Source organism: Falco cherrug, chromosome 4 (genome assembly GCF_023634085.1).
Source record: "Falco cherrug isolate bFalChe1 chromosome 4, bFalChe1.pri, whole genome shotgun sequence".
In the NCBI taxonomy this organism is placed as follows: Eukaryota; Metazoa; Chordata; class Aves; order Falconiformes; family Falconidae; genus Falco; species Falco cherrug.
Window position 1 is genome coordinate 96836473 of NC_073700.1, and position 17535 is coordinate 96854007.

General features: G+C 41.0%; 1 protein-coding gene across 1 annotated transcript in view; it reads left to right on the plus strand.

The window, feature by feature from the left end:
* The first annotated feature begins 685 nt into the window (after positions 1 to 685).
* SUSD5 (sushi domain containing 5) overlaps positions 686 to 17535 on the plus strand; it is a 43864-nt gene continuing 27014 nt past the window's right edge. The window contains exons 1-2 of the mRNA XM_005443159.3: positions 686 to 928; positions 9189 to 9366. Of these exons, the coding sequence (XP_005443216.1) occupies positions 835 to 928; positions 9189 to 9366 (272 nt within the window). The 5' untranslated portion in view covers positions 686 to 834. The remainder of the gene's footprint in view (positions 929 to 9188; positions 9367 to 17535) is intronic.

Genomic DNA, 17535 nt, shown 5'->3' on the forward strand with positions numbered 1-17535 from the left:
TCAGAGCATTCAGACCTGACCAGCACTATTCACATGTACCAGGAGCACTGACAGAGACCAGCCGATGGACTCCTGCTCTGACCTCCAGCTCCTCATGCCTGTCCTGAACCCGGGATCTGAAATGGCAGGATTAATCCATCCCGATCCCGATCTTCAGGGAGGCTCAGTGGCCAGGGTCCCATGCCATTTGTCACCTTTCTTCAGCCCTTACCTGAAGACCATCACTGGTGCTGCAGCAGCCCCCGACCTGCAGCTCTCAGCAGCGTACCGCTGGCTGACTTCACGTTGCAGAGAGAAAACACTCCCCATGCCCGAACCCATCCCTCCGGAGATGCACAGCTAAGCCCACAAACTCACCGCGTCCCAGTGCCAGCTATCTAGCTGCCTTCTCCTCTCAGCCAAGGATTTCCTCTGCTCGTCGTGTGTCTTTCCCCCACCCCCCACCCTTTTCTCTCTCTCCTGGCTTTTACATTTCTTCCACCGTGATCCGTTAGGTATTTACCGACAGGGTAATGTGACTTTTCACACCGGCTCCCTGCGTGCACTGCCCTGCAGACTGGGCTGGATAAAGCCTCTCCCCAACCCCAGCTGGCTGGACATCTCCCCCCCACCTCCCCTCCCCTTCACACTACCCAAGCCAAGGATTCCTCTCTCCCTCCCTCTTTCTTTTTCCACCCCTCCCGCCTTCCGTGCAAACCCAAGACACAGGATCCTGCCGAGGGAAAGTGCTCCTTGAAATCATCACCACAGACCCCGCTGCGAAAGTGCAGAGGAGGAGAGAGAAAAAGCCTCGGCAGCCAACCTCCTGCAGCTGAGGGCTTTGCAAGCAGGGCAATGGCTTCAGGCTCTCACAGATTCTCTCTCACCTTTCTCCAAGGCGTGGGATCTGCCTTCTTCATCCTTCAGATCATCTCTGTTCAGGCTGATGGTGAGTCCCCCATTCAGTTTGGGCTGGGTTGCTATGGCTGTAATGAAAGCTGTATGTTGAAATGTGTTCTTGAAAGAAAAAAAAACAAACTTAAAAAAAACAAAACCAAAACTACTTTTTTTTTTTTTTTTTTTTTTTTTTTTAAGAAGAAACTGAAATACATGCCCCAGTTTGAGTTAGGAAACATCTGATTCAGAGGTTTTTGAGACTCTACAAATATCCTGGGGTTAAGGAGAAAAAGGAAATAAGATCCCAGAAGGCTAAGATTATTTTATTACAACAAAACAACAGGATAATGAACTTTTCAAGAGGAAATAAGAATAACAAAACAAAGCCAGAACATGAATAAGAAGACTCAGCTCTATTTTAGGAGAGCTCTCCTTATAATGAGGAGTATCTTTTCTCCAAAGAGCTTCCCCATCTGCCAGATTCAGATGCCCCCCAGTATTGATTTATACAGGCAGGTACTTGAGGAAGGGAAGACAAGAAGTCAAGGCTTTTATAACCTTTTCTGTTCAGTACCACATGCGCCAAGGATGGCTGCTCACCTCTCTGCACCTAATCTGCCTCATCTGCCCTTCGCTGCTGAGGGATGTGATCAGGACACGAATTTGGCTGAAGCACCAGCCACCAGTTACTCTGAAATGGGAATTTTTACCCACTGATGATAACTCTGAACAGCTGTATCCCTTGAAAGTTTCCAGTAGCTGATTGCCCTTTTAATGATTAAGCCTGTAGTAGTGACGACCAGCTTGCCTTAGCAAAAACACGATTTATTTTTGAAACAACCGTGTCTTTTCCTGGGAGAGCAATGCTGAATGGCCACTTTTTTTCACTTTCACAGCTGCGATAGATTTATGCCTGATCTCAGGATTTTTTTTATTTTGATACACTAATCCTTTACCACTGAATTTTGCTGCATTATTCCACAGAGCAGATCTTAAACATTATAGGGCAGTAAACCCCTCTTTTTTTTGTTCTTGGAGTATTTTTCCTCTTTCACCTAAATTTATTTCAGCTGATGACAAAGTATGGCAAAGCAAAGGGAGAAAATTAATCTTGCTTGTATGTTTCTACCACTTTGTGTAAATTACCATTTATACAACGGAGCCCTGTCCTGTAAATTTGAAGAAAACACATTTCATTAAGAATAAAGGGAAAGAAATACGTCGGGCAACTGCACTGTGTTGCAGCAGGCAAAACTGCGATTCTGATTTTGGGAAATATTCCTTCCCTAGTGAAATGCCTCAGAAGTGAGGGGGGAAAATGCATACCCATGAAAGACGGTTCTCCGCAAGAAAAGGGTACAGAACAGGAATAATTAATTTCCCTTGCTAGGAATGCTTCATATGAACAATTCCCTTATCTTTTCAAAAGCACCTCCCAAGTTGTCTTATTTCTATAGAATCAGTAGCATCTTCTTGGTTCCTAAACAGTCATCCTCTAAAAGAGAAAAGGGAAAATAATGTTGGAGATCATTTTAAGGCACAGTTCATGACAGATTTTAATTGCCATTCAACAGTTTGTCAAATTCATGCATGGGAAAGCAATTATAAGCATTAAAGCGTAGGATATCTGAAGCGCATTACCGTTGTAGAGCATTATTATATTACTGTAGTTTCCATTTTTAACTTCCAAGTGTCATTGTGAAAAATGTGCAGGTCCCTCTATTAACATGTTTTTCAGTATATTCTCCTAATATTAATATTCAAGCAGACAATTGTAACACTGCCCTATAAGCCATCTGGCTTATTATACATTGATACAGAAGAAAACACTTCATGTGAACTTTAAAATTTACCACTGCCTGTGGGCTTATGTATCTAAGAAGATCTGAAAGTACAGAACAGGATTAATACTTTCTTTTATAACAGTTTCTGGCCTGATCTAGACAGGAAAACACCTTCTCATTTGTGTAAGTTGTAGGTGAAAATACAACTGTGCTACTCTCTCATACACGTCACTAAAGTGCCAAAGGACCTTTCTGGGTGACACATATGTATGTGTGTATTTGTTATTTTTAACTGAAAGTAACTGACTGTTTTGCAAACCACTGAAGGGATTTTGAACTCACCTTGTAAAAACCCCGTGAAATCCAGACTGGCCCCTGATACAAGCAAACCTCCGAAACTGGTTACAACATATTTCCCTAAGGAAGACTTTCTCTTTATTATCTCGCACACAAATAATGACAGAGAGCAGGCAATAAAACTGGAGACCATCGAGGTCTGCTGAAGGTGTAAAGCCTTGAAGCTTAATTGATCTCTTTTGACTAGTATTTACCGCAGCCCATATTGCTGTAGCGCAGATAGGCTCCATAAAGACCAAGGTGAATGCCGAAATCAAAGATAGCTTTGTTTCGCTTTGCAGATTTTTGACGATGGAAATTTGCTTGCTCATAGCTGTTGAGGTCACTGTCAGATGGACAGAAGGCTTCCCAAGGGCTTGCTCCTGCTCTGATGTACTGTGGTGTGCCACCACTGTTAGTGTGGTTACTGGAGAATAATACAGATTATCGTGACAGTTATCATGACAGGTCTTGACTGTGCCGGTGCAAGCGCAGGCTGTTTAATATTTCTTTGCATTTGCACTGGAATAGGAGAAGAAGAATGCAGCTTCATGCATCTCGCACAGGAGTTTCCTCTGACTATTTTTGACTCCCTCATTTGTCTTTTCATGGCTGCTAAAATACCCATATGCCTGAATCGTAGTTTTCTGCAGGGCACTTGCTCGGAGACAGAGCACATCAGGAGAGAAGCATGGTGATTAATTACCTTACTAAGACACCCCTGAATTGAAAGACTGTGCTAATTGCAAAACTTTACTATTTGTTCCAAAGTGGAGTTGGTCTGTTGGCTAAATTTGGGTTACATGGAAGACCTGTTGGTCAAGAGAGTCATCTGGTAGTGACCATGCATAGCGGCTGCAGAGGCTGCAAGGGAAAGGATTCTGAATCCAGAAAGCTAGGCACAATATATAATGATAGGCACAAAAAGCTAGAACCAGATATGTCTGTTGTCAATGGTAGGAAAAAAACCTACTATGCTCTTTCCTTTGGCTTGCTTTGCACTTTTTTTGTAAAGAAAAGGAAAAAAGTATGCTTTTTCTCTTTTGCTGTCTCCAGATGCGTGCATATGAATAGCAGGTGTCTAAGCATCTCAGGCTCCCGCTTGCAAAACAGCACACATTCTTGTATGTTCAAAAATAAATGCATAAACAATTCCAACTATTTGATTCTAAAGCATGTAGTAAAATTAAAATTTAAGCTCAAACTGAATTTAGCTGAGGAGGAACTCAAAGGTGACCTCCTAGGTTTTCTGGTTTTTCTGATGATGTAATATTTTAAGCAGTTTGAATTAAAGAAGACATCATTCACTTTAGTTTCTCGCAGAAATAAATCCTACATTCAAGTACACTAAGCAGAACTGGTAATTACCCAAATCTCTGTCTGTAATTGTACAGTTTTACTGAATCCTCCACCCTTACTGTTACAATCAAGGCCATTGTTACACACAGCCATAGAAATGGAAATTAAATTGCTCTTGAAGTACAGAAGTGACCTTCCCTTCCTCTGCTCTCTTTTACCTCAATTTAAAGTTTTTAGCACTTAAGTAAAAATAAATTATGCTCCACATTTGCACATCTTTCACCGCATTTATTTTGTTGAAACTGATTTAAGTTTTATCCTTTGAACTAGTAAGTACCACGCTATGAGATCAGCGCGCCAGGCATGCATTTTAAAGTGCTTTCATTTTACATAATTTGTGGGAGACATTTTTATTTCAAAGTATATTTTGCTATGCGGTTTTCTGTTTCTCCTTCAAGCATGACGCAAATCCTGCTGATGACATGGAGAACTTTGAACTCATTGCAGCGGGCCTTGAACCATACCTATATGCCTCAGAAGAACTTGTTATATCTGTTACTGCAATAAAATAGATTAGCCAAACTCTTCTTGATAACCAAGAAAATCCCGCTAATTCCACTGAGATTCCTAAAAGTACATAGAAACAGGTTTTGGATTGGTTTTATTTTTGAAGAGTCCCTTTTTTGCTCCTCCACGTATCTGATTGTAGATGGCTCTTCAGTCTTAAAAACATAGCAAGGCCCAGCTGTTAGAAGCTGAGCCTAGCAAAATTTGAAAATGGAAATAAGGTGGAGTGAGAGTAATGAACCATTGGAACAGTTTACTATAAAGTGTGCTGTAAATTCTCCCTTACTTGGAGTCATTGAATCATGACTGGATGCCTTTTGAAAAGACATGCTCTAGTTCAGCCATGAATTTTTGGACTCGATGGTGGAATTACTAGGGGAAAGCTACAGTCTGGTTATGTAGGAATTAAACAGGGTGATAAAAATGAACCCTCTAAGCCCCGAGATCTATGCTTCTATGGGTATGTTTTCAATCAGAATATATTGGGGTACTCTTAAATAAAAACTATATTCAGCTGTTGCTTGCTTACAAAGTTTTAGTGACTAACAATAGTAAAAATGATTCCTTTGTCACTATATCAAATATAATCAATATTCTGTAATAATAGTGATCAGATGAGGGTAGAGGCTAGCAATATAATATAGGCTAGTTATTAAAGAAAGACTCTCTTTGGTTTCAAGCGTGATTTTTTTCTTCAGAACTATGAATCCAGCTGTTACTTAACAGTTGGAAGAATTATGTCTTATCATTTACATTTTACCATTGAAGTTAAAACTTTTTCATTAGTTTCAAAGGGGAACCTAAGGAAACTTGCTGTGACAAGGTCATTTTGCATTCTAAACCTGCTAAACTCAAGGTGTGCCTTAAGCCTCTAGAGGAAGACCAATTTGCATGGATTTTTAGCTTGATCTTGCAACCAAAGGGACTGGCTTTGTTTAAAAAGGCTTCAGAAAAGTACATAGAGTTTTGGAAACAAATTTCCACGCTACCTGTCGCATCATTACGGGAAAGAAAAGACACAGGCAGAAATGAAGGGAGAGAGTTGAGAGGGAGCTCGAACATGGGGGCTGTTCAAAGGTACCACAACCAAAGGCTTACTACATTCTTCACAAAAATAAACACAAAGACATGATCCTTCATCTTGTGCCTTATGGAAGTAAAGAGCAGTCTCATATTTAATTTCACACATTTCAAACAGAATGACAATACATCTCTTGATATTATCTCAGAAAGAAAACTGATTTCAACTACTCCACACTGTCCCAATGTGCTAGAGAGAAAGGGGATACCATCTAAAATTTTCACAACCCCAACACCAAAAATTACTGTGATGTCATCAAGTATGTGAGACAAACCTTATTTAAAAAACCTTTCTTTACAACTAGCAGTGATAAAAATTTTACAGATAATTTTACAGATATTTAACAAGGACCTTTAGATCTCCAGCTTGAAAAAGACACCACTTTTGTGCTAAAAAGTGAGAAAAATTCAGTACATTAATGTCTCAAGCATGTTAGCTGTGCCACTGTAAGGTGCAGAATTCAATCTCAGTGTTGTACTCTTATTTATTTAAGGGGATTTCCTGTTTTGACATACTTTTGTATTTTTCTTATTACGATGCTAGGATGTCCGCTGTATTTTTTTTTTTCTTTCTGTAATGCCCCTCAGTAATGTGATACAGCTCAGGGTGCTGGAGATCCAGCTATCATTCCATTGGTCAAGCATCTGATAAGTAAACCTTTCTTACTATTATATTTTCTAAGTAAGAAATCAGGCAAAAAAGAGAGGGTACATCTTCAAAACTGGGCAGGTAGCCATAGAGCTTCTAAGGCTTTGGAGAAGATTCCCAGGTCCGCCTGGTAAGCAGGTCAGCCTTCTATATCCACTTCTGGCTAACCAGAAATTCCTACAAAGCAGTTCACTGTAATTTTCCCAACCGGTAAGTCCTTCCTAGCTTACCCTAAAATCTATTTGTCCACATAGTCTGGGCATCCCAGATACCTTTTTGAAGGACAAGACTCTGTCTTGGATCAGCATCTTCATAGTTTCTAGTAAAAAGTTAATTTATCTTAAGTACTAGCAAACACATAACAGTAGCTAAGGAGTTGTCTCGGCCTCAGTCTTGACTGTCTAAACTCCTCTAAAACTAATTGTTACTTACTGGCAAAAAGACTAAATGATGGACTTAATTTCTTCTAATTACATCTCGATGGAACTTGATCCTTAATGATTTTCCTTTCTTTAAGTCTTGTAACTGAAATACTAATAGCTGGAAAATAAGGATTACTGCCATGGCAAACTAACATTTACGATTTAAGTCAAATGCTACACAAACGTGCCCTATATGTCTTTGGTGATGCATCTCAATCCTGACAGTCAAACAGTGAAATGCAGAATGTGGGCAAGTCTTTATCTGGGGTGAAACCTCAGTAAAGCATTACAATTAATCCCTACTTACCTTTACGAATGAAAATTGTTCCACAACTCAAGAATGATTAAAACCGTCATCTTTATGCTTATATCTCCTCTCTCCCTATGCCACACGTGCTTCACTGCATCTATTCATGGCTTTGGGAACAGCAGCCTCGTGTGCATTATTTGGGACATTTTTCAAAGAATCCTGACGTTTTGGTGCTGAGGACTGTAGAGGCTTGCTTTTTTCACTGCTCTGTGTAAACTCCCCTGTTCTAATTACAACTCATTGTATTGATTAAAGTTGAGAATAAAGGGACAATGTCATCTAGTGGTTACGACGTTGATATATGCTGCTGGGTTGCATTCCTTGGTCAGCTACTGTTAACTGCCTGAGAAAATCACTCTGGATACCCTGAATTTCTATTCCTTCTCATCGCTGCTTGTCTGGCTTATTTAAATTGCTACCTGCCTGAGTCAGGACAACTTCTTGCTGTGCACATGTAGATTTCCCATCAAAGTAGGAATCTTCATCAGGACCCATCTGCACTTGCTAGCTAATGTAAACACAAATAACATGTTTACGTGAAAGAAACTTTGCATTTTTTGCTGTAAGGACTGTGATTCTTCCAGTGGGTTAAACTGTGCACAGGTGAGAATGGAAAGCTGTCAGGGGCAGAGCTACCCTGTATTGGTTCCCTGTATTTATGATTAGATTCTGATATATCAATTTGTGGGAGTTATCTGCAGTGGGGGTGGCACTTGGTGCAGAATCAGGCTGAATCAGTCTGAAGGATTCCTGATGTTGGCCAATATATCCTATGACTGTGAAGCTAGCTACGTAGTGAACACTTGGTACATGCTGGAAGCTATACATTCATATAACCACTGCCACTAAACTACATTTGAAATAAGACATAAGTGTTTCTGGGCATTTACTGAATGAACAGTGCTTCGAAGTTGTCTTTTGGCACCTGCAAGGAACCTCAGCCTGTACCTTTGAAATTTAGAAGGTATTCTGAGGTATGTTATCTTCAGAAAGAAGATGCTTAATGGCAATTTCAAAGTCAGCACTGTGAAGTCTCATTGTTTATTTCTTTTTCTGGAGGCACTCAGCTAATGTGTTTATTCCATAGCCCAGTAACTTCTCAAGCTTCATTGCCAAAACCCCAACTGCCCTGTTCCCAGTTGCCAAAACCTCTAACTTTCACCCTTACAGCTTTCACAGTGTTAGATAAATCAAAGTAAAATAAACTGAACTGAAAATAAAAACAACGCAAGAAATTGTTATGCTAAATATGTTCTCATACTCATTCAAAAAAACCTTCCATTAAGAAAAAAATTCTGTCTTTCCAGAAAGATATGAAAACAAAGTGGCTTTGCAGCAGCCTTTAGGCACAAGTTGCCATAGAACTACATCATTTTGATTTTAGAGAAAAAGTACACATCTATTTCTGACATGGAAGACTGGGTTGCAATACTGGCTTTTAGATTTGTGCTTACTTTATAGACGTAGTTGATAGAAATGTAATTGTAAAATGCTTAGCAATTAATTCCGGTGTTACAGCCGACAGGAGATGTTCTGACTTTTATATGTGCATGTGAGAGTGTCGTGCTTTCTCCAGATCTTAAGCGTAGTCCTATAGAGGCAAGACAAGCTTCTCATATGGGCTAGGAACAAGTAGGGGCTTAGCCGTACCTGCTTTTCTGTTGGTGAACAGAACTAAAAGAAAAGCTAAAACAAAGGTACTTAAAGTGCTGATAAAATTATTTCTTCCAAGAAGTAGGTTGCTCATTAACATGAACTTAGGAAAAGCAAGAAGGCTTTATTTGGTGATAATTTGCAATAATTTAGTTGAATATCTGTTGAGTACAATACCATGACGAGTGACATGTCCTTTCTTGGTGCTGCAGGGAAAGTGTTTGCGCTTGAGTCCAAGAACAACTCTCAGGGTCTGGATTTAGCTGAAGCTGAGAAGGCTTGTGTTGACTTGAGTGCTCGCTTAGCAACTGCAGAAGAACTGAAAAGGGCTGTTCTGGACTGTTCTTTCGCTGGCTGCACCACAGGATGGCTCGCCAGTGGCTCCACCGGGTAAGGACAACAGTATAACCCTTCCTGAGAAGTATGAATGACAGCTGTCGAGCAGTTTTTTCTCCTTGACTGAAAATATTAGTGAAAAACACTGACCACAGCTCACGCACCATGACATATAGATAAATATGCCACTTTCCCCACAAAATCAATTTTTTACAGGTAATATTTCAGGGGGACACATATTTGTCAGCCTCAGATCACGTATTTCACAGATCTGAGGCTGACAGATGGAGCAATTCCCCCTTCCTCTTCCCTTCTGCACTGTGTCGTTGCGGTTCCTTTCCCCCTGCCCTGTGGTGGGGTGCCGAGCCCCGACGGAGCATGAGGACACGGCGCTGGAGCTTGGGCTGCCACTGGCCCTTCATTCTCTGTGCCTTAAGAAGCTCAGCAAGCTTAGCTCCTCACGGAAACCATGTACCTACCCCAGGCAGCTGCGCATGTCTGAACAGACAACAGGCATGTTCACATAGGTATGACATTAGAGGTATGTAGACATGATAGCGCACACCTGATAGAGTTTTTTGAGGAAGCTCACCAGGGAACTGGTATCGTCACTTGATGCTTTGCCTTGCAAAAGATGTACTGGCCACCACAGATTCTCCAGGCAGCATTGTGGCCTCTGTAGAGACCAGTTCAAAGCAGGAACACTAAAGTGTCCTGTGATGGAAGCTGCTTCCCTCTGTTGATCCCTCTATCGATTGTGGTTTCATGGGGCTAAAGTCAGCCTTCACGAGCACTCCAGAAGCGACTTTCAGTGATATTTAAGGTTTTGAGAACTTATGCCCACATAGGTGCTAGGTGCATGCCAGAGGCAGCATGGCCCTGCCACCATGCCGCTGTGCTGGGGCTGATGAGGGCTTCCCAGACTCAGGCTAACTCAGACTCATTCCAGCCCCGCACAGGTCCAGCTATGTGGCACTGCACTGGGCAAGCACCTATATCCCAGCTCCCAGTCACTTCCAAAATGGAAGTCTTCACAGCATGCCTCAGGAACAGGTTTCAAATGCGGCAAAGAGACCAAATCACAGAAAATTCAATTTAAAAAAACCCCAAAAACAGAATGGAGGAGCTGAGGATTGGCACGAATGTCTCATGCCTCTGAAGCTGGAACCATACAGGAATTGTCCAGAAGGAGCATGAGTAGATCCAAAGCCCCTTCTGTCAAATCTTTTCTTCAGCAGGTTTACCAGCCACAGCCTTACCATAATAGGTATACTCGTTCCCTTGAGGTGCTTCACAAAGTTCTCGTGAGTTAGAGCGTAATATCTCATCTACTATCAATGTTCAATGGTGATAAAGCTTTGTTTTATCAAGGTACTCTTTCCAAGTTCCCAGAATCTAGTGTATTATTGGATTTTGTGACAGTTATCAGTTATTTAAGTAAGCATTGGTGTTTGTGACTGTTTTCAGTCATAAAGTTTCAAAAGGACAGAAAATTGCTACTAGTAATGAAAGGTGATGTTTAAACAATCTCAAGCAAAAGCAGCTGGTTCTGCTGATCTTTTTCTTTCCAGGTGAAAAATGGTTTGAAAATTTATTTGTATGTACTTCTGGTCATTTAAAAAAAAATCCAGAAATCTCTCAGGATATAGGACAGTGATCTAAACTCTAAAACCTTTTTTCCTTAAGCCAGTTGCTGCGATGCCATGCAGGCTGAAGAGCCAGGAAAGCTATCGATCTCTAGGAAGTACATGGCAAAGTGGTTGCACGGATTCTTTTATGCAACCTCTGTATTATGTGTTATGGAAGTAAAAAATGATGGCGGTAGGAGGAAAAACCATCCATCTTTTATCTAAGCAATACCACTAGTTAGTTCTGAGAGATCCTCAACTAATTACTGCAGGCACTGGAGCTACAACTATTAATATCCCAGTTGTGGACCTATCCCTGAATATCTTCAATATCAAAGTTGGATACAGTGATAGTATTGTACACCATGATGATGTGAGAACATACACATCATACCAATGGGAAGGAAAGGAAGATTTTTCACCCCTTCCACCTTTCTGTACTCCATTCCTCCAGTAAACCTGTCCTTAATAGGCAAGTCTCTAAACTATTTATCAGCAAGGATTTTGTGGGGGCACATCAGCGTGCCACTGCTGTGCAGTCACCACATCTGACCTTCACCAGAGAGCTTCATCAGAGAGAATAGTTCTTCAGAACTGGAATTTAATAGTTTTCTTCTCTGGGACTATTTTACCCATGGCTGGGCAAGCACCAGAATGTACGTTACTTGGTTCACTGAGCTGGATATTTTTGACTCGGGGGAAAAAGAGGAAAAGTATAATGCGTAAAGAGGCTACGCTGGTTTCATGTTAGTTAATGCAGCTCTGGAGAAGGAAATGAGCAGTCAAGTGCAAAGTATGCAAATAGGACAAAGTTGTCCAGGTAGGACAAGCTCAAGCAGAATATAAAGATTTTCAGAGGGATTTAGATGAACAGGCAAAATGATGACAAATGGAGCTCAATGATAATACATGTGGGACAAATATGCAATCTACTTGAAAAAATAGAGTTCTGATTTATCTCTGTCAGCCCAGGATAGATATGAGGACATCACTATGGACAGCACAAAGAAAACCTCTGTCAAACTGCAGCTGTGGTAAAAACAAACAAACAAGCAAACGAAATTGCTAGAGTACTTATGGAATGGGGTGGAGAATATGAAAAATATATACATATATATGCACACACACATACACAGATCAGCGTAACAGTCTCCTTTGGAATATTACATATACAACTGTTACCACATCTTAAGAAAGGTACTAAAGGAGGCTCAATAAAGGGTTCAAGAATTATCAAAGGAATGGAAAAGCTATTAAGAAGGCACTTAAAATATTATATTAAATTATTTATTAATTTAAAAAATCTTAAATTTAAAAATTAAAATTAAAATATTAATTAAAAAATACAGTTACCCATTCAATGCATTGGGCATTAACTTGCTAAATGGAAACGTGAAAGCAAGGATGAAGGATAGCTGGTAAACAGAAAAACTTCAATCCAGACTCAACTGATGTAACACGGGGAGGGGAAAGCAGGCTTCACAGCATGCCCAGGAGGTTACAGGAGGAGGGAAAAATATTTCCAAAATGAAGGACTCCTCGCTGGGCACACCTTGTGTTATTTATCTTGATGGACCTCCACATGGTTGAATGAGACCCATGTATGCCAGGCCCAAAACTGTTCAGCACTTTATAGGTTGGATCTAAACCCTTGAATTCCTCCCAGCAGCTAACTGGCGTCCAGTGCAGATCCCAGAGCTTTAGTCTGATACTCTCCCATATCCTCTTGGACCGTGTACATCAGAAAGGAGATGAACAGGAGGGAACATGATGAAAGAAGTTCCTAATTTCAAGAAGAATGCAGTTTGGTTTATTTATTTGGTGCCTGAGAAATATCCCGATCTTCCCCCTGAGGAAAAATGGATTAGCCATTGGCAGTTGCAGTAAACACAAACAAATTATGTGAGTGAGGTCATTATAGTGTTGCAGATTTTCTGACATGCTTCAGTCCTCCTTCCACCACATACTTAAAACTGAAGAGGAGCTGTAGCAGAGATGTAAGGACTTTTTCACCTCTAGATCAATTTTCCAGGTCAGTTTTCCAGGTTTGCACAAGTCGGTGATTTGTTCACCTCTGATGGCTATTTTATGGTCTTAGTGAATAATTACGGTCCCACTCCTAGTAAATATATCCATCACTGTTGGCTTTTGTGTCCTTATTATTATTTTTACAGCCAAATCAGTGTCCGGAAACCTGTGGGCGTTTCTCCTGTTAGGACTGAGGCATATCACTGGGCCAATGTGTGTGCCCGCTCTCTGGGCTGTGCCTCTTGTATGGGCAAAGAAAAACTACGCGGTTTGGGTGACTGTCAAATTTCTGATGACTCATGTGTCAGTATGGATCCATATATAAGTATGCAAAGATTTTGAGGTTATAATGGGATATCCTCTGCTGGATCCAATGAGGTTGTGGCCACCCAGCTTGCTCCAACCTACCTCTTATAGACCCACAGCAGTGACTGCTGCCTCCTCAGCTGGGCTGGTAGACGTGCTCATCTCTTGTCTATTTTAAGTCAGAAGTGAACAGGGTGGGCAACGAGTACTAGTTAGGGTGCTGAAAACCATCGTCCTGCAGAGTGATGCGGGTGGAAGAAGACAGCGACCTGCTGGTGGAGATACTCACGTCGCGCTCTTTAACCCACTACAGTCCCTGCAAACTGGGCGAGCCCAAGCAGCAGGGCTCAACAAATGGGGTTCAGTTCCACCGATGTAGGATGGAAATTGATTAAACAGGGAGATCTCTGCCAGCAAATCCAAAAAGACAATAAACTGGGTGGTTTTGTGGTTTGAGCAGCCTGGGACAGAACCTCTTTCACAGGCATAAGGGGACGTTTTTGTCTTCTGCTTTCGGTTGTTCAGACCAGCCCAATTCAGAGTTTAGGGCTGTTTGCACAGGAAAGTCACTGGCAGGTCCAAGGGCTTGGGAACTGTTGGAGAAGAGCCACTGACAAGTAGATGGGGGTTAAGAAGATAAGGGGTAAATTCTTGCAGCAGCCTAGAAGTAAACTATTTACAAGTTAGTCCTGATGTGTGTAACTTATAAAGCATTACACATTGTTACCTTTCAGGGAAAGAAATGTCGTTAGGCAGGTCTCATTTGTCAGACAAGCCCTAATATCTATTTATACTACAAATGACACTCTTACGATTTATTTGCATGTCAGACAAGTGAGTCAGTAAATCCAGCAAGCCATCTGCCAGAACATAAATGAAAAAAGGTGGCTGTGTTCTCTGAAGGGCTCTCACTGCTATCTTTTGAATTCAGATGTTATACTGGAAAACCTTGTGTCATGTCCTCCAGTACTGGGCAGCATGTCCTGTAGGGTCTTGTGTTTATTTCTGGGGTTTTTGAAATTCGGAAAGTGAACGTGACGCAGTTTTTCTTACGATTAGCCTTGTGCACAGAATAGCAGAAAGCAGTTATTTATTTTTTTTAATTGTAAACAACCTCAGCAGCTTGTATTAAGATATTCATAGCAAATTTACTCATTTCCATCACTTTTCTAGACTGAAAAGCTGAAGCTGTCCTATTCCCTATCCTGTGCCTTACTCGTCTACAAAAGAATGAAGCCATGTATCCCTTCTATAAGGGCTTTGAAGCTCTGCAAGGGCTTTCTATTCTACAATAGATCCCCTGCAGGGCTGCCAACCTGTTCCTTTGCATGGAATTGCCCTGGGCTGGTTCCTACACAGTCCCTGCAGGATTTATTTCCAAGGGGATAACTGGAGTGAGCAAAAAAAGTCAGCTAGAATAAACCTTGCTGTGGGAGTCAGAAGACTGGGGTTCTTTTCTTGGCTGGCCACAGACCAGAGGTTTGCCGATAGGAAAATTACTTCATCTCTATTTTTCCTTCCTTTTGTTAGCTCTTTGGGTTTTGCACTGACTCCTATTGAATGCTTCTACAGTGTCAAGCACAACAGGGCCCTCGCTGCAGATGATACTAGTGGGAAATGTAATAATAAGACTCAGAAATGGCATTTCACAAGACTACCTGCTTCTTTTTCTGCCTACTGCATGGGACTCGCCCAGCACCTGGCAGTAGGGTAATAACAGCACATTTCTTGGGAAAGAAAAAAGCAATATCCAGGGAAAGAAACAAGGGTCAGTTGCTAACCCTTGCCAGTCCTCTCATCTGTGTGTGTAAACCCTGGGACTTGTGGGCCCCATGAAATATATATAAAATCTATAGCACACACTATAACAGGCCCACTTGCTTATTTACAGAGAAGCAGTCCTAACGATACGTTGTTTTGGCAAGCTCTCTGTTTTATTTCGAGGCTGTGCTCTGCTGCCTGATAATAATGCATATGGATTTGCTCCCAAAGATGTGTGAGGCAGGTCAAATAATTCCCTTTGAAAGAAAAATCCAGACACAGCTGACAGGAGGACATGGTCCAATTCAAAACACTGAAATTGCTCATGGAACTGTTTGAGGAGGTCTTGGGCTCTGAAATGCCTTCATGTCACAAACTCCAGTCCAACAGCTCACAGCTGGGGTCACGCTCTGCGAGAAAATGATGCTGTCTTCTCATTGTCAATCATCTCAGTAAGTCCCATACAGAGAAAAAACAAAGTAATTGTGTTACAGGAATAGGGATTTCTACATGAAGTCAGTCAAGAGACTTGAATTTGATTTATGGACATGGTCGATTTGCTCCAAGGAATGATATCACTGAGCAATGTGGACATGAGGCACTTTGCATCAGCTTTGGGGGGATGTAAACCTTTTCCTGGCACAACCTGGGAAGGCAGCATGGGCAAAGTATGACATCCACAGTCCCTGTAAAACAGACAGCCCAGTAATTGGATTTTTTTTTTGAAAATGTACTTTTTCAGGAAAAGCATCATACAAAATAAAATACTTTTTTGATGTATTTTCTAGCACAAACACCCAAGACACCATCTGCTAAACTGTAGCATCACAGTCCTCAGAGTAGCTATTTACATAGCTGGAATTCGCACTTTTAAATTGTATTTTTACTGGGAGTTTTTTTTTTAACAAACTTTGAGGGCTTTAGGAAAACTTTAGCAAACTTTGGCACAAAATTTAGGGGTATGCTACTGAAATTAGTTAATGCCAGAAGGTTAGGTTTCATTGTTAAGACGGAGGAAAATCATAATATTGAACAGGAAAGTAAGCCTGACTTCAGAGCCTGAGTAACAGAAATGGGGTGCAATTTAACAGTATTGCATGAAGACTAATCGGAATTTCTGCCTTGAGCTAGCAGTTCAGCTGGAAAAGGCAGAGCAGGAGAAAGAGCTGGGTGTAGTCACAGAACACAAGACAGCAGCAGGTCTGTTGTAAAATTAAGTTACTGCATAAAATTCGTGAAGGAAGGAAATGCAGCCCTCCTAAAAGACATCCAGCAGCTCTTCCAGGAGAGAGGGCAGTACTGAAGGGCTTTAGCGAGGCACCGGTGAGACATCACCCGTGACAGTGCGATGTAATTCTTGGTGTCCAAGCTCAGAAGGTATGAGCTCAGACTAGGATCAGCCCAAGACCACCACACGTGGTTAAAGGTAATCAGTTTGTTTAGCCCCAGCAAATGAAGACAGAAAGGGGACGTGCTTACTCTTAGCAAATGCACAAGACCAACTAATACCAGGATTTTAACTTGCCAGTTAGTTCGATCGAGGCTGATTTTCTAATTTTCAAAAGAACTTCACATATTTTGCCCTTTTTTTTAGAATCTTTGTAATCTTTTGTCCTATCTGAAAACCTTTTGTCTGAGAATTGAGTTTCTTTGTAAATTAATAGCATTCAGCAAACATTTTTGTATTTTTTTAAACCCTTTGGTGACTAATCAATAACATCTGTTATGAAAACCATGGATTAAACCAGAGCCCATAAAATGAAATTGGGTAAAACCAACTTTGTAGTGACACTTGACATGTCTTTGAGCACCCAACCGGTCCAGGCCAGGAAGCAACACGATTCTCTTCTACATGCACTAAGAATGCCCAAATTATATGTACATAGCAATATTATAGTAAAATGGCTATATAAAATCTTTCATACTAGGCTACAGTATGAAAATCTGCATGAATGGGCCATATTTATTTAATGAACAGAGGCCTTACTATTTCAGTAGTCATATGTACAATTTTAAGCACAAAAGGCTGCATTTTGGTGTATATTTTTAAGAATCTAAAGGATATTGGTTCTGCCTTGGTAAGACCTCCTTTTGACATTTCCAGTGGCAGTATTGCTGTTGGAATGTCTTCATGTCACACTTAGCAGCTGCTTTCTTTGGGTCACATCCAGCCAAAATTAGCCTCTATAGTTCCCAGTCAATGGACTTTCCAAAGCCCACCTGTGCTCCCCTTCATGACTTTTCAGGGAAATTTTCTTCCCTTCAATAATCATGAACATGTCATTTATATTTTATTCCTCATCAGAGCCAGCTTTATAATTTGCAGTTTCCCAAACTACAGAAGGGAAAGACTAAGAATAAAAATCCTCTAGTTAGACTTCCAGACTACTGATTTTTTTTCTTTCACCTAGTTACTACTAGTTACACAAGTGGCAAAGCTGACCCATGAAAAAAAATCAGCACAAAATGTTAAAGATTTATCTTGACTAAGGAAAGCGAT